This window comes from Odontomachus brunneus, unplaced genomic scaffold, assembly GCF_010583005.1.
Source record: "Odontomachus brunneus isolate Ranch 3 - 2012 unplaced genomic scaffold, Obru_v1 Obru_scaffold_009, whole genome shotgun sequence".
Taxonomy (NCBI): domain Eukaryota; kingdom Metazoa; phylum Arthropoda; class Insecta; order Hymenoptera; family Formicidae; genus Odontomachus; species Odontomachus brunneus.
In genome coordinates this window covers 2,439,064-2,457,504 of record NW_022639459.1, presented here as the reverse complement: position 1 = coordinate 2,457,504, position 18,441 = coordinate 2,439,064, and the positions used below count along the sequence as shown (strand labels likewise).

The 18,441-nt window shown below is 42.0% G+C and overlaps 1 protein-coding gene across 1 annotated transcript; it reads left to right on the top strand.

Annotated features, from left to right (window-relative positions):
- The first annotated feature begins 5,132 nt into the window (after positions 1 to 5,132).
- Positions 5,133 to 15,572, top strand: LOC116840342 (collagen alpha-1(I) chain-like). The gene is made up of 5 exons (XM_032806940.1): positions 5,133 to 5,172; positions 6,154 to 6,216; positions 10,206 to 10,234; positions 10,997 to 11,717; positions 12,193 to 15,572. The coding sequence occupies exons 2-5, from the start codon at positions 6,192 to 6,194 to the stop codon at positions 14,061 to 14,063; spliced, it is 2,646 nt and encodes an 881-aa protein (XP_032662831.1). The 5' UTR covers positions 5,133 to 5,172; positions 6,154 to 6,191; the 3' UTR covers positions 14,064 to 15,572.
- Positions 15,573 to 18,441: the final 2,869 nt, after the last annotated feature.

The following is an 18,441-nucleotide window of genomic DNA, read 5'->3' as shown; positions in this document are numbered from 1 at the left end:
TTTCTCAACTAGAGCGGTCCCACGTCGTAGCGTTTTTAATTAGCAACTCGCAAATGTTCTCTCCTTGCAAAACTGCATAAATTAAATATCAAAATATATTGTAAAACACACGTGCGCATATATGTAAATAATGCACATGTCAATAGTAAATAATAGCGTTACTTCATACTCTAATTATCGATTCTCTTCCTTGTTTATTACGAAATCCAATCGATAGTTAATTATGACTGAATAACAAGCCGACAAGTACGATCATGATGATAAAAGAATAAAACGAGGAATAAAGTATACGAAGATGACAAGGACGACTCGTTATCCTTCCCGAACCGCCGTCTGTCCACTGATGTAACGCAATTGTTGAGAGAAAGAGGCGGCCGGTTGATAATTCAGACCTTTCCGCTTTATTTGTCCTGATTTTGACGAAGTTTAATGGCACACGAACATTTGAATACACTCGGCATTCCCGAGTTCTCACGCTTATGTCGTAATTGTAATCTTTTCAGGGATTAATGTGATTGATTCGTTGCGGTAAATCACTTGGGGATTTTGTAAGCCTCTCCACCACAAGAGTCATTACCTTCGTTTCTTATGTTTCCCTTCTTTTTTCTTTCTTCTCTCCTCTTATTAACGGAAATTATTTATCGATGGGACAAAATGGCTTAACCGTTTCTTCTCACTTGAGAGCGGATCGTGAGACAGTTGTCGATGTTATACATAATACAATAAGCGCATTCCGGGCATATCCCGCGAGGGAACCAAGCGCGGCGCGGAGGAAAGCGCGATTGAAGTCTCGCCCGCGTGAGAACAAATTTGATGTAATTATCGCGCAGGCACATTATGTCGTCTCTCGGAAGAGCGCTATATAGAAATTCCATGCTAACCATACTTATAGATTTCTTTTTCCCGTGTTCCACGCGCGTCATAATAAAATGGATTAAGTAATGCGTTGCGCGAACAGCGCCTCTCGAGCTATTTAAAATTAATATTAACGGCGCCACAGTAGAGCCGAAGTAACGTTATTAACGCGAACCGTCCACCAAATAAGATTTTTTCTTTCGTGTTCTTCCCTACTCCCGAAATCAGGAATGAGCGTTTTGTACTAACGAAAAGTGTAAACGTCTCATATTCAAAGATATACGTTACTTGCGCGGGTGAACAATGATAAGATTACAATTGTTCCATTAATTTCCACGTTCGCCGTAGTGCGTTGTCTTATTCGTCACAGTGACGAGTGACGAATGCATTGGACACTACTGCCATGGATTATTATAATTGCGCTGAATTTTTCACATTTCGTGGTGTTGTATATATTTATTATAATCGTTGAGGCCTTCGAGAAAATCCTTAAAGTATTCATGAAACAGATGATCTCTAATACATCCAATCTCCCGCTAGATTTCATTAACGATTAGTTCTAAAGGAGCGAACTGTTTCGCAATGTGTGGATTGATTATCGCAATCGTATTAAATCGCTGATGGATCTCTCTCTCTTTCTCTCTCTCTCTCTCTCTCTCTTTTTCTCATGGAATAGACGCTAATACGATTATAGTTGATGCCTTTCTATAGGTGTTGGAAGAGACGTTGGATCATTGACGGATATTGCAAGCTATCGCATCGACACCGTCTTATAAAAGCGAAGGTAAAGATCTCCCGCAAATTTGTGTGTTGAGATTCATTTCGATAACGTTGCAGTCATCGCCGGGTCTTTTCAGCCGGAACTCAAGCGAGGCAATAATGTTCTTGCTCAACGGTTTTACGTTATATGGAATTTCCTAACGCGGTTGCTCAAAACAGGATTATTTCCTCGAGTGCAAAAAAAATTGTAGGTGAAATTAATTTATAATTTCTCTCGAATGTCAATGATTCTGTTAAGCAAACGCTTTACAACCTTTAGCGGAAAAATCGCTGTTTCACGATGTTGGCACGAAGAATATAACTATCTAAGATGGATCGATCGTATTGTATCGACGGAATCACTACTTCGCCAATATAAAAAATTTGGCGAGGACTCAAAGTGAAATTTACGTGATTGTATACTCGGCCTTGAAAGGGTTAAAACTTAGCTTTTGATGGAAGCAATTGCTTATCGTATTTAAATAAAAGAACTTAAATTTGAATAAATATGTTTTCGGCATGCACACTACGAATAAATATTTTTTATTTTTGAGATATTTTTCCTCTCGGTGTAGTGCAGCCAAGATTGAGTCAAGGAGAGAAAGAAGGAAGAAGATATTCGCCCTAAGGCCTCACAGCCGAGATCCTTATGGCTTTGCAAACAGAAATCCGGCTTGTCTGTGAAGTAAGTTGATAATTATGCTATGCAACTAGCTACTTTGATCGCGTGCCTGTCTTATGTGTCATCTTTGCCCCAGGACTTGTTAGTCCTGATACATACTACTAGCTTATACTAACATCAACACGTATGTCACGTTACAAGGCTTCCATTGTCGATAACTCGGTTCGCACAGCAGATTTGCGACGGTTTAGACGTAACGAGGTAAAATAATCATCATCCACGGAGCAATTTCCTGCAGAGACCGAAGAGCAGTGTCGAGAATAAAAGAGGAGAAAAGATGGGAAAAAATGTTACTGCGTCCTGAGCGGGATCAGCATAAAAGAGGAGGAAGGACATGCATTCGATCGTGAACGATATTGTACGACGGGATTAGAAGAAATCGGACCGCAGGATTACGTATAATCGCGATGCACACGCGGAGCGTTGTCGATAGTAGCCCGCTTTTGTCTTACCGACGAGTGAGTTACGCGCCGACCGTCTTTACGTCGCCCACGCGATGCAGTAACTCGCACTTTGCGGTGAAAGCCCCCGAGGAGGACGTGCGAAGACACGCCGTGTCACTACGTGTCCGATGATGATTACGCGACGATGCAGGTCGATTATGAATCTGAAACTAGGCGAGCAAAGGAGAAGTAGCTGCCTTTTGACGGCGTAGCGCTGCGTCATCCTAGGTAGGTCATGCGGAAAATTGATTGATAGTATACGTAACATCTCCGAAAATACGCTGACGGTAAGATTGATCGGAACGGGCATCGATCCAAAACGCTTCTTGGAAACGAAATTATTAGTCGGGTATGCAACTAGAATAACTTAAATAAACAACAGATTAAAACAATTATATTTTTAGGAGAAATTAGCCAGTAATTAAAAAAAATGTAAGTGTAAATTAAATTATATTTTATATTTACTAAGTTATATATATCTCAGACCACATATTTAATAATTATATTATTTATTAAATTATATTTTTAGAGACATATCAAATGTAAGTATAAATTCAATTTTATATTTACTAAATTATATTTTCTTAACACATACATACAAATATATATAATATATATGCATATAAATATACATATAAATCCATAATATCCATAAATCCATTAATATCGCGAGATTTGTTTAGTTCGGTCTATTTTTCCTCATTTGCAAGATAGCGTTCTCTCAACCTACCTAAAGTTGCCATTCAATTCGGCCCGCTCTTCTCTATCAAAGTATAATAGAGTCGTGATTTATTCCACTGCCCTACTAATGACTTCGGATAGCCTCGACATATCGAATAGAAAACAAAGCGAATGAGTTCGCGTTGCAAGAGCGTTTGCGACCTCTTCTATACCGCGGGCTATTATTATTTCCTACAGCTTTTCTGATATCATGTATAATTTATTAGGGACCACATCTCTCTTTCTCTCTATGATCAGGAAAGTTCAGACGTAGAAACCTACCCGCAGCTGTACAAACAAAATTGCTTCTGTAATCGCTTTCTTTACGCGCGGTGCAATCTAGTCTCGAACGTGATTATATAAATTCGCAAATTTCCTGTTATCAGAAGGATAATTCCCCACAAAAATTTGCTTCCAGATAAAAATTATCTTTTGCATTCGCATCGTATTCGGAATCACTACAAATTTTCTTAAAATAATAGTGAATATGCATTTGTTATCACGAAAAGCATATTTTCGTTCTACGATTATTTTGTTTTTTATAGTAATATTCATCAGAATATATTCATGAAAATTGGCCCGATTGTTGAACAAGTCCCGATCGGCTGGGAAAAATGGATCGACAGTAACGTCTCTCTTTTCCTCCTTTTAGCCAACTACGGGCGCAGACATCTTCACGAGAGATCTCCTCGCGATCTTTTCTGCCTCTGCATCCCGACGATCCTCATCGTCGGCTAGAGTAACGCGAAATACACAGCACTCCGGTAGACGTTACTCTACTTGCAGTATTTCACTTTCACTAACCCCGGCCTCCCACGAGCTGCTCATCTCCGCGAGATCCCCCGTCAGGGCCCCCCCTCTGAAGGAGGCCCCCTTCGGCCCCGCAGCGGGTCACTTACGTCGTCGTGAGGTCGTTCCACGGATGGCGCACCGCTTATGGGTAGTGATGGGCTCGCGCTAGATCCGTCCCCGCTATTTCGGACCCAACCTGCCGATATTTACTTTAAGTAATTACTTAATGGCGGGTCGAGAGACGAGGCTCGGGTCACCCGGCACACTCTTACTTTTAGACGGTCCATGCATACCGTATACAGTGAAGAGAGAAAGAGAGTTGCATATATATATATATATATATATATATATATATATATATATATATATAACCAAAATACATATATTTATATATAATATACTCCAAATCGTGCGTTGATAAAAATCACGTTATCACGTTAATACAAATTATTTTCAACTACGAGACACGAAATTCCAATAAGATTTGTCACATGAATACGTTATTAGTGAAAAAAAAATAAAAAATATCGTGTCTTAGATTTATGTGTATGTATTATTCTTTCGTCACAAGAGTGACACGAAATTTCCTTCTCGCTTTGACGGACGGAAGGGGTCAGCGCGAAGGCACCGTCCTCGTCTCTCCCACGTTTTCCAGGTGTGCGGACGATCCGCGCGAAAGGATCAATCCCATCGCTATTCGCGGTTTCGCGTGCTTCCCCACCTAGCATCCCGAGGAACAGAGGAAAAAAGGGGGCTCGATCTGGAGGAGGTCGAAGGATGAGCGCGAGCATCCCTGGTGGGGGCGTATCAGCACTCGGGGTGCTATCCAAGGATATATATGCCGACGAAGTTACTTCCACCATCAGTCACTGTCCTGACTTACCTGCACTGCGGTGTGTTTTGTACGTACGGATCGGTCGGGTGAGTCCACGACACCACTTCATCCCCCTAAGACACCATGATCGCGCTTTTGCCCGCTCGTTGCGAGTTCTCGCGTCTTATCGTACCGATTGAACCCCTTTTTCGAACCAGTGCTCTCTCTCTGTCTATTTTTTTCTGTCTGTCTATTTCTTTCTCTCTCTCTCGTACGCGCGCGCGCGCGTCCCAGGGACGTTATGTTCCTTATTGCTTTTTTTTCTTCCTTTCTCTGTGTGCATCATCAACGTGTGGCACCGATAACACGCGCGAATGACTCCACGAAGGTTCCGAAGTCCGCTGCGCAACGCGTACGGGGGGTTCGATCGAGGAACGATCGCAGTGTTTTGAAGTAATACGGTCAGTGAGTTCCATCCGAGCGTACCTCGAAGTTCCATTTTCTGTATCTTGTAAATATGATTAATACATCACCGGCGGGTGTATACTGTACGGAAATGGGCGGCGTGAGCTACGCGAGAACACGCGAGTAATCAAGTAACAATCGATATTTGGGATGTTACGTAACTGCGAAACATGGGAAACACGGTCCGGCAAAATTCTCCCTTTTCGGAATTACGACGTTAATACATTGCAATATTCTTACATGTCCACGGTCGCAAGACCCAATATCGACGGTTTAATTAAATTTTTACGAGCGAGATATCGTCATCTCAGTATTCTGCGCAAAAAGCAATATTCGTAAACTATATTATTAATTTCATTACTAACTTTCGATCAAATAGAACTCATCAACTATGCGTCTTCGTCTCGAGCTTGACATGCGTTTAATTTGCACACAGAACTTGACAGCGTACGAGAATGCATGTTTCCTTCCTTCCAGACAAAAACGCACTTCCGTAGAATAACAATCGTTATCTCGTGCACATGTTTCGCAAATCATCAGACCTAAGAATATAATATGCTCACTATCGCACATTGTGCACAGTGGAGCAAATAATCTATCGACGGTCGCGTTACTCTTTTCAGACTCGTCCACTCTTTTGAGGGTGCTCGCGCCAGCAAACATGCGGCCACGCTTGCTCTGGATCGGTAAGACCTAACTGATATTGATTGAGATATTCATCCCGCGGCACGGCTTCATCTCATATAATCATCCAATGTGGTAATCGAGTTATTGCATTAACATCTGCATCGGGTAAGCACATAGGAAGCGCCGGCGAAAGAAAAAAGAGCGACGCAAGAAAACGTGCGGCGGTGTCCGTCGGTTTTCCCCCCCCCGGAGAAAACAGAAAGATTAGCGGAGATTGCAGTGTCGAGGATAGGAAAAGAAAGTTCGCAGTCTGTGACGTGTCCCGGCGTCAAGTATAACCTTCGTCTCGATAATCGAAGAAGATGAAATGTCCCCAAGCAATTGTTGAGCAATCCCATTGCCAACTTTACCTACCGTTCTTCGTCGTATTATCGTGCGCCGTATAAGTTCTCACCCATTACACGCCACGTAATCAATGTGGCATTCTGCGACACTGCGCTCGCAGCGCTGCCTGCGTGTGTGGTAATTGGAGATTATTTGAAAGAACGAAAGAAAGAAACGCGACAGAAGGAGGAGAAGAAGCCGCGTCGCGGACATGACAATGTAGAGACATGCTCTGAGGCGATTTCTCAGATGAACATTAGATATCCCGGTGACAAGGAAGAATTCATATCTCTCTTCTCGCAGGATCATTGCCACCTCACCTCGCGTATAAAAATTGAGAGAACAATGTCTATCGAAAAAATGCTCATCGACTCATAATTGATTAAAGCATTTGAATATAATAGCCAATACGTGCACAAAGGTTAGATTTTTATCGTAAATTCCCCCCTTTTTTTTAAGAAACAAGATCAAGTGAAATTAACAACTCGTGGAACTCATGTGGCACTTTCAACACCTCAATCGCGACGTAATGCGCCAGACGGGTTTCAAATTCCGATGGAATCTTCGCGCAAGGTCTACGACATTTTTTTCGTAACATCCTCTAATTAAAACGAATTCGAGATAAGCGAGCGCGCCACGCCGCGGCCGGTCGGTATTGTTCCAGCGCACTTTTACGTATTACGGGGTCACCCTTTACGCTTACGATCATCCGTACTTAAAATAAAGGTCAAGTGTATGCAGCGTGCCGTGTTAGCGCAACTGCTATCGGCTTCCTTTTTCTCGTGAATCTTCAAAACGGGCAAACCACCACCAGAGATCGCGAACGTATGGGGAAAGCGGGCTCTCGGATAAACGAGAGGGATAATGGAATTAATTCGGAAATAGGTCAAACACTTTTCTCACTCTCAGTCAAATTCTGAATATTCAACGGCTCGTAAGTCTGCTCCGTTTATCTTAATTGGATCGTAACAACTGCGTGGAAAAAGCCGTGGACATCTTTCGCAAAGGAATAATTAGAACGCCGATGACGCCGAACGCAATTTTTTCTTCAGAGTGGGACGGCAAGTGAAAAAGTTTCGCTGAAATTCGCAGAAACGGTCGAAGCAGGGTTAAGCCGTTTCCGCCGCAGCTTCCCTTCGGGCGAGTTACGTCAATACTCTGACGCGATCATGCAATGCTAGTGTAACCACGTAACGGTCAAAGATCTTCTCGAACGATGCATCGAGTACCGTGCTCGGATTATCTTCGTAGATCACGCGAGGCTCGGCCGCATCTTGATCTCCGTCCTATTGTTTCGAGGTAACCAAAACCGAGGCTATCAACCGAGGTAATAGGAAGATGTAGGGATAATGGCACGGCGAGATATTGTTACTTGAAATAGCCTTTCAGTCAAATTGTGTGTGTGGTATGGAAATTATTGGCGGAAGAGAGAACGTGTGAAAAAAAAGAGTGTCGGTTAAATTGAAATTACTTCCAGCCTTTTTGGCTGGACGTTGCTTGCACGCGATATCGATGAACATGCAAATAGTTCTCCTTTTTCTGTCACACAAAGGGAAAAGAATGTAATAAAAATTGTGTTAGAATTATATTTCTTTTTACTAACTACTAAATTTTTTGCAAAATCAGCTGAAAATACGCTGAAATTTAAATTACAGAAACAATAAAAACGACAAATTTGATGATCTATCCTAGCATAGGATATAAAAATATTTAATTTTGTGTAGTAAAAAGTCAAATGTAGTATTTTTAAACAAATATACAATTATTTTAAACATGTTCAATATATTTTAGATAAATATATATATTCACTCATAATTCTCTGTACGGTTAAAGATTACAAAAATTTTATGATAATTTTTACTAAAATATTTTCCTCATAGTTGCAATTGACGATTCAATTACGTAGTCTGTCGAAAGGTCGTTACAAAATTCGGTACTCACAACTTTGCGATAAATATTGAAAAAAGTCATCAACAATGCTGTACACTAAAAAATTCATTTAGTTGGATTAACCAAAATTTGGTTAAAATAGGATCGAACAAATATTTCGGTTGTGAGGGCCAAAATTTCGTTCTTTCTATCAAAGATTTGATTCTCTGAAACTAAACCTGTTTCATTTTTGCTTCAAAGAATCAAACTTTTGGGTTAAAATACCAAATATTGGTTCTCACAACCAAAACATTTGTTCCACCTTATTTTAACAAAATTTTGGTTAATTCAATTAAGTGAGTTTTCCAGTGTAGGTGTCCATCTTTCGATTAATCTCTTGAACGTTGAATAGTCCGATGTCCTGAGATAAAACTAAGGCGATAAGTGAAGAATTATTGAAATTATCTAAGTTGTTTTCATAAACTCATTCATAAACGGCTGCCTCAACTCATACCGCTGAATGTATGTTTAGTAAAAAATGGAAAATAAAAAATAGGCGCAATAGCGCAAAATAGATACAAATTTATCTGAATTACTTCTGTGACACACCATGCGGTATTATTTAAAGCGCGGAGGTCGTGTCAATCGTATTTGCTAAGTTACACTCATTAATCCACGTCGAAGAGTAAAATCACCATTAAATCTTAATTTATCAACGTCAAATCGGCTCTGGAAGTATCAATGCCCGACTCGTTCGATAATTGCATTTATTCGCTGCGCATTATATTCTTCGCGATAACAGGAAAAACCAATCAAGATTTTTATAATTCATCCCGCCACTTCCTTTCATATCATTTCACATCATTTCCACGTCATTTACTGAAGCCGTTTTCAATAATCCCAGACGTGACGTTAGCATGTTGCCCAAGAGATTACAACATTCTGACATTTATTTGTAAAAATTAAAAAATGAGTTCCCCAAAGCGGAACTCACTTTTTTATAAAGAAAGTTTATTGATGACCCAGAAAGTACGGAGAACACTTGAATGCAAGGTTTTCTTTTCCATGATCATCACATGCAATCAACGCGAAAGATAGTTTCTTATTTGAGGGCCAAGTCACGCCTTGAAATATATTACATTTGACAAGTATTTGCCAAACTTCCACAGAGCTTGAGATCGCAATCTGGATCTTCTCGCATGCCCAGGAACCAGACTTCTGTATCTGCTTAACAAGTAGCTTGCGTGATTCGCGGACCAGCACGACGATGTTATTGCGAAAACGCGCACGGGAGTCTCTACAATTCTCGTGTAACACACCACGCACTCCTGAAGCACGTTCGTGCTGTGCTCGCCTCCCTTTCTCTCTCTCCCTCGCGCGCTCGCGCGCGACCCTTCCCTACATCCTTGTCTCTCTTCATTTACGCTTTTTGATGCGATTTACGTACGGCCAAGCGTGCGAAGAACTCCTAGCTTCTTCGCGCCTACGCTCTAAGCGCGCTCGACAATGCTCCTTAATTAATTAGACGGGAAGTTATGTCAGAGATTTTTCAAGACACATTTCTCTTCTGTGAGACTCGCACGCAACCTCCCGTCATCGCGACGAATTGCGGCGTTTGCTGGCGACGGCTGCGTAGGCAGGCATTAAGCCTTTGGCACTTGGTATAATCGTTATCGCGGTAAAAAAATCTCTCTGTGTGATAGAATTTTAATGAGATGTCCGTTGTGACCGTGCTAAATAATTCACCGCGGTACATGTCTGAAAATAACATCGCACTTGTTTGCACTTGTTTCAGTTTTGCTGGCTGTCGCTCGTACAGCTTTGGTAAGTGATTCCCATTTTAAACACTCTTATTATATTATTAGAAAATGGAGGCTTAAGAAAAAAAATTTACAACGTTTTTACAATATTTTTACAAAGATCTTGACAGTACTTTTATAAAAATTCACATCTCTTGTAAATCTAACAACTTATTGAATTTATGAATTTAGACTGTTCACTCTCGATTTCGTTTCCTCGCTTTCTGATCATTCTTATGGAGAAGCAGCATGTTAGCCCGCATAAATCAACACGGTGCAGTTAATTTAATTTTTTGCGACCAAATACGCTTACTCCCTCTTTGCCGCCTTGCAAAATAGCGTTTTCGGTTGCGCAAGTTTAAGCACTCTCATATTAATCGGTCGTGACTGTACTGTTGTAACCCGCACGATCACAATGATCGAGAGTACGAAGACGCTCCTTCGGACATTTCCACGAGCACGATTTCAGCGATGTCGGAATCCATAAATCTGATATAATTAATCGTTCAAGGGTATCGCGATCCCAACGGATGGTACAACGTTACACGGTACCAAATACACTATAACTATATACGAAGTAGAATGTACACAATGCTGAATCAATTAAATATTATTTGTATCATTAATATCGCGTAGACTGCTTAGAATTGAAATACCAATGACAATAAAATCTTGACAATAAAGTCATGAATTATGTTGTTGTTAAAGAAAAGTTCTATAGAATTAATGACAAGCGAAACTCATATTTTTATCGAGCGCTCTGTAAATATCTTATTTGACCTTGCAGGCTGACGAGGGATATAATTATCCTAGACCACCAACTCCTCTTATACCAGGTGGTCCGGGTGGAGGTCCCGGTCCTGGAGGATTTCCAAGTACACCCGGTGGATATCCATCTGGCGGTACACCTGGTGGTCCCGGAGTACCAGGCGGTCCTGGTGAACAACCTGGCGGACCTGGCGGACCGGGAAAACCTGGTGGTTATCCATCTGGCGGACCAGGGCCATCGGGCTTTCCAGGCGGGCGTCCAGGAGGCATTCAACCAGGTGGGCAGCAACCCGGAGGATTTCCATCAGGCCAAGGACCTTCTGGTGGATATCCAAGCGGGAGACCCTCAATTCCATTTCCGAGCGGTGAACCAACAGGTGGTGGATATCCTGGTAGCCGGCCTGGTGGCCAAAGACCAGGTGGTTTTCCAGGTAGTCAAGGGCCAAGCGGAGGATATCCAGGTGGACAGGCTCCTGGAGGTTATCCCGGTGCGGGACAGAAGCCTGGTGGCCCGGGAACTGGATATCCTAGTGGAGGGCCAGGCAGTGGTTATCCAGGAGGTGCTCAGAGACCTGGCGGTGGTGCAGGTCCTCAAGGACCAGGTGGATATCCAGGACCAGGAGGACCAAGCGGCCCTCAAGGTCCTGGAGGTCAGCAAGGCCCAGGTGGAACACCTACCGGCGGTTACCCTAGTACTAGACCAGGTACTCAAGGGCCAGGAGGCTATCCAAGTGGACCGGGTATATAAAACTCACATAGAGAATAAAACTTTTTTAAATTTAATATTCTGACAAAGATATAAGAAATATATTATAAATATAAGCTACACAAATATTGTCAAAGCTCTTTACTAGTTCCTGTTTAATCATTGAAATCGAATGGATAATTGTATATATAAATAGAAGAAACTATGAGAAAAAGCATGTATAAAGTTAAAAAATGCTTGTGATATAAAAAATGTAATATCGAGTTTCTTAAACTCATTTGAACAGAATCATCTAGATTTTTTAATGATATAAAAATATCAAGTAACACAATTTTCTTTTATACACAATTTTCTTTTAATTTTCTTTTTAAGGAATGAAATTATTTATTGAAAAATAAGACAATCATATTTATTGATTGAAAAATTAGTTTGGGTCACTCCAATGATTAAATGTATTCAAATTCAACAAAATTTATTGAATCCAAAAAAAATTTTTCCTTTGTACATAGGAGCTCAAGGACCAGGCGGTTATCCAACTGGACCGGGAGCGCAAAGACCAGGAGGCTATCCTAGTGGTCCAGGACCACAAGGACCAGGGACTCAAAGGCCAGGAGGTCCTGGCTATCCAAGTGGCCCAGGATCACAAGGACCTGGAGGGTACCCGGGTGCTCCGGGACCACAAGGACCAGGAGGTTACCCAAGTGGCCCAGGACCACAAGGACCAGGGGGTTACCCAAGTGGCCCGGGACCACAAGGACCAGGGGGTTACCCAGGTGGTCCGGGAGCACAAGGACCAGGAGGCTATCCAGGTGGTCCAGGAACACAAAGACCAGGAGGCTATCCAAGTGGTCCGAGACCACAAGGGCCAGGAGGGTTTCCAAGTGCACCAGGACCACAAGCACCAGGAGGATACCCAAGTGGACAAGGTCCACAAGGACCAGGCGGTTTTCCAAGTGGACCAGGTCCGATAGGACCTGGAGGACCTGGAGGACCTGGAGGGCCCAGAGGTCCTGGAGGACCCGGAGGACATGGACCCGAAGATACCGGAGAATATCATGGTGATGAAGGAACATACGACGAAGGCGATTATTCCGCTATTCCAGGAGAACCTGGTCGCGACTATCCTATATATAGTGACATTCCGGAGACCAGTTTTCGTTGCGATGCCCAACAATTCCCCGGTTATTACGCCGACGTGGAAACTCAGTGCCAAGTTTTTCACATATGTGCTAACAATAAGACCTACGACTTCCTTTGTCCAAACGGGACGATCTTCCATCAACAATTCTTTGTCTGTGTTTGGTGGAATCAATTCGATTGCAATTCCGCGCAAAGCTTCTACTACTTGAATGAAAATCTGTACGATTATACTATAATGGGAGCACCAGGTCAAGGATTTCCTGAAATTGGAGGACCATTAGGTCCTTCTGTACCTGGTACATATCCAGGTGGCCCAGGAGGCCCAAGAGGTCCAGGTGGTCCAAGTGGTCCAGGTGGTCCAAGTGTTCCAGGTGGTCCCAGTGGTCCAGGTGGTCCAGGATACCCAGGAGGCCCACAACGTCCGGGCGGTCCAGGCTATCCAGAAGGTCCTCAACGTCCTGGTTATCCAGGAGGACCTCAAGGCCCATCAGGACCAGGTGGATATCCTCAAGGACCTCAAGGTCCTTCCGGACCAAGCGGGTATCCAAGAGGACCTCAAGGACCTCAAGGTCCTTCCGGACCAAGCGGGTATCCAGGAGGACCTCAAGGACCTCAACGTCCTTCCGGACCAAGCGGGTATCCAGGAGGACCTCAAGGACCATCAGGCGGAATACCAAGCGGCCCAGGTGGATTCCCAGGACGACCAGGAGGTCCATCTGGTCCAGGTTATCCTGGTCCAGGACCACAAGGTCCAGGTTATCCTGGTCCAGGACCACAAGGTCCATCTGGCCCTAGTAGGCCAGGACCCGGATATTTAAGTCCTCCATCAGGACCTCAAGGACCTCAAGGACCTAGTGGCCCTGGATATCCTGGAAGACCTCAGGGACCATCTGGACCGTCGAGACCTCAAGGACCTAGTAGTCCAAGCGGTTATCCAGGACCCAGCGGACCAGCTCCAGGATATCCAGGTCAACCTCAAGGACCAGCAGGACCACAGGGAGGTCCAGGTGGCTATCCAAGTCCTGGTGGTCGACCGCAAGGACCTAATGGATCAGGGGGATATCCTGCCAACGGTAGACCAAGCGGCCCATCGTTTCCCAGTGGACCTAGTGGACCTAGTGGACCCAGTGGACCGTCCGGACCAGGAGGTATACCAGGAAAACCCCAGACGGGCTTACCGTTCCCGCCGCAGGGTCCTTCGAAACCAGATCGTGAGTACTTGCCGCCGAGAGCTGGATAATCATGAATCTAAGCGCTCCAGCCGGTATCTAACGACGACTCCCACCGTTGTTAATGCTGGATGACACGTGTAAATACGAGCCTCTTTACCTGTGTAATCTAAGTGATATCGGTTATCCGTATTGCATTCACTTCTACGTGTAGAGATTTCAATTATTCTGCTTGCGCGTTTACTCATCCTGAGGTTTCTGCGTATCTAATTAAAAGTTTAGATTGTTACGATTATCTGTTTCATCCATTTTTCACGCCAGGAAAATATAAAGTACTATTTTAAACAAAAAAACAAATTACAACGGTTTTTTTCTGTTTATATATATATTTTTTTTATTTAATTACGAATGTATTTTTATATTATACTTTAATTCACTTTAAATCTTTATATTACATCGTATTTTAGAAACAAATACGATAAACTTGACGGAAACCTTATGATGGAAGTACGAGTAAATAATATTAAGATATGTACGCTGAATGTATTCTTCAACATTCAATTTAATTCAATTAATTATAGCGAAATCAAAAAATGTTAATGTGTTAAATACTTTCGATTTTTATCAATTATTATATACACAACTGCATATATATACACAATTGAACGTTACTTTGAAATTTGTCTTTATAAAATTGTCATCTGTGCAAAACAGTGAAAAGACTCTTATTAGTATCAGCAATAATACTATTAGTTTCCAATGTAATAATCATGAACACTATTATCGAAATTAGCAGATGAGTGTTGATGGAATACATACAGTTTGTAGGTATTACAACGCGACGTATTTATTTATTCAGCTTTAATAAAAACATGATCGTTACCATTACGAGTTTACTATCAAAAGAGACAAATCAGCCGTCATGCGGATGTCATCGATACACGAATTCCTTTACAATTAGAATTGTTAACTGAACCTAAACACATGCGTGAAAGTATAATCAAATATTATATGTTTTAAGGCAACTCTGTCTTACACAAAGTGTCATAATTACACGCAATTTTAAAGCAATCATTCATCGCGTAAAGCCTATTAAGCGCAAAATACTGCCAATGGTAAAGCATGTACAATGACATTTTTAACGATTTATGTGACGTACTTCGTTAGTATAATTCGAGAGAGAACTGCAAGTATACTTGTAAGATTACAATAGTATTCCTTAGGAAGTAATTTATGAACGAATCATAGGATATGAAAATTTCCACGACGGAGATATATGTTCTCGTAAGAACATTACGGGCAACCACAAGACGTGGAGTACATCGGACATGCCCTTCTGGCGAAAGTAGCGTGATCTATTCTGATAAAATTTCGTCCACGAAAGGAAAGCGTGCACTATTGTAATTGCTTGTGCGATTGAAGAATAAACGGTGAGAATCCGATTACTTCCGAAGAGCGTATCATTGTCACATATAGTTAAGCAACGCATGACATAATTATATATACATATACCTATATTTTTTATAACAATGGTTTGAGACTCCTACGTGGGATGCCATTATGTATATTTTATGCGCGAAATAAAGGAAACACCTTTGCAAGAATAATGTTGTCTCTATTCACTATACGTCACGCGGGTTACTCAAACCCCGCGTGACGAGCGCACACACGCGTTACTACATATTGCCTTTCCCTTTCCCCTCATTACTATAATTAGTCATTTCAAATTGTTCGCGTCGGAGGAGGTTACATAAATTCGTACGCGGTCTACGTGCGATCATCGTTTCGCGATTTATAGTTGCGTGGCTTTCGCAACGCGCCGGCTCTTGTCTCTGCTAACCTGCTGCTCGCGCGGGGAGTTATTCGACGGGCAAATGATTTTGCGGATTCCCATGGCAGTGACGTTACATTAGATAAACGTTGCGCGGATCGCCAGCGCGGCTCGGTTCGCGCGTATCTCAAGTTATGGCTGTCTTCTGAAACGCGCTGACAGTACGTGCTGCTAAAATCGACGTGTTCTCCGAAGTTGTCAGTAGACAATATGGAAAATCGGAACGCATTTTTTAGTACCACGCAGTGTTAGCAGACAACGTGAACGAATAATCAACTTACAAATAAATAACCTACTAAAAAAGTGAAGACAGTTAAAATAAAGACAGTGTGAAAATAAATTTGTATTTATAGTAAACCTTATAGTAATATCAATTTTTTAATTTAGCTCATCTTTTTTATATTTTCTGAAATTTTGAAAATATAATTGTTATAATATAAATTGCTATAATATAAATTAAATATCATTAAAGTTTTAAGTTTATGATAACTTGTGATGATTTTAATAACTTTCTTTCATTCTTTGTTTTTTTTAACAGTTGTAGAAGTTAATAATTGTAACTTGATAATATTTTTTGATAATTATATCTGACAATAGAAACGTACTTAATAAATATTACTTTAATTTCCATTAATTAATATACATTTCATATATATATTTTTAATATATATTTTAATATATATTTCAATAGGTTTTTCTGTCCTCTTATTTTCTCATATAATTCTTACTTTTTAATTTAAAGCCCAAGTCGCCATATACTAAATTTGCATTACCTTGGGATTATGTGCGGAATCAGCCGGAAGTCAGCAATTTCTTAGGACCTACTTTCGTTAAAAAGATGGTATAACTATTCCCTTGCATCACTCTAAAAACAATTTCGGGGCGCAAGAATAGTACTGTCGGTGCTTTCAGCGCATTTCGGAAGACGACCTATGTCTGACATGGATAACTGGGTTGTACGAAATGTCTCATCCCGCTCGCCATGTCCCGCGTCCGCAGTCGAGATTGTTTCAGCCACGAAGACGCGCCGTCATCCCGCAGCCGAGCGTAGGCAAAATGACACTCCATCATCGCCAAGGTATCAGGTGCGATGGAAGTGGACGCGCGTAAAAAGCGCGTCGGCGCACACATACGAAAGTGGCAGCGAAACGGCGGGACGACTAGGTTGCGTTATCGCGCGAATAATCAGCCGCCCGCTGCCTGATACTTCGTAATGAAAGGAGTTATATGCAAAGCCAATTAAACTTCGGTCTGGAAAACGTAGCTTCGAGCGAGATAACAAAGGTCAATGGCTAATTAACATCGAGTGCAAATTAAGTACATAATTTGCACCCACGCACTCGTTCGCGCGCGCGCGCGGGCGTTACTACGTTACAAACGTTTTGCATACTATACTGTAATCGGTACAAATGTGTTTTGATAACGAAAACTACAACTAACATCACTCGCACACAGCTGCACGGCGCTGTAAACTTTAACGTCACCCGAACGACACAGTGCATAAATTGTATCGTCACCGTTGAAAAATATTTTAACAGGAAGCATCTCGGCTTCCTCTCTCTCTCTCTATTTTCAGCAAAAACCCAAAAAGAGGAAATTATATTTCAATACAATGAGAGAAGAAATATCTGAAAAATAAAAGACACTTATTCGGCGTGAGTATTAGTAATATATTTACTTAAATCTAAATTCTTTTAAAATTGCTATATTTCACAAATAGTTCAGAGAGAAATTCTCTCTCTCTCTCTCTCTCTCTCTCTCTCTCTGCCATCTGTATCCATTAAATGCAAAACGTATGCGATATCGCAGAGTTTGCTAGTCATTTATCCACCTTAGCTAATTTCAGCATGTCTAGATCATGTTCGCTATAACAATTTATTTGAGCGTGCTATTAATTGCAGGGGAGGAGATTGCAAATTATCCTGAATTTCACGTTGATTTCAGGACTTATTTAAAGTTAACTTGGTAAATTAATTTCGCAACTATGCGCCCTACAAAATATTCGCCAAGCTGGAGATCTACGAGTTTGATTTCAACTCGGTCGAAGGAGTTTTTGTCGTCGAGATTCGCTCCCTCGAGAGGACGATGCGCGGCGCCCAGAGATCGAGGAATAAATCCTCCTTCTTTCTCATCTTCTGTTACATTAAGAAATAATCAAAAGGTTACAGAATAAACGCGCGGTGCAAGTTGAAAATGTATAACGTAACACATTATGAATCACCTCATGAATACATAATGGGCGAATCTAGTACGAAGCGCAAATTCGGTTTCGTCAGCGTGTCTCGCGGCGAAGGTCCCGCAGAATATATACGTATATCCGCGGACGGTCTCGCTTGCACTTATTCGGTGCAACGCGGCGAGGCGCGATACGACCGTGTGAAAAATGTGGAAATTAATGGGAAGGCGCCGCGCGCTCCCTGTAAATTACGGTCCCGTGACGCAAGGCAACCTTGAATGGCACGCGGACCATCTCGCTTGAAAAGTAGACCGTTAGAACGGCGATAGTGACGGATCACCTGTTAACAGAGCTGACTTACGGCACGACCTTTCGCAGCTGGTGCCGATTCCGTCATAAGCACGTACGTGGCGTTGACTATTTTCGTTGCTGTGCGCCGCGG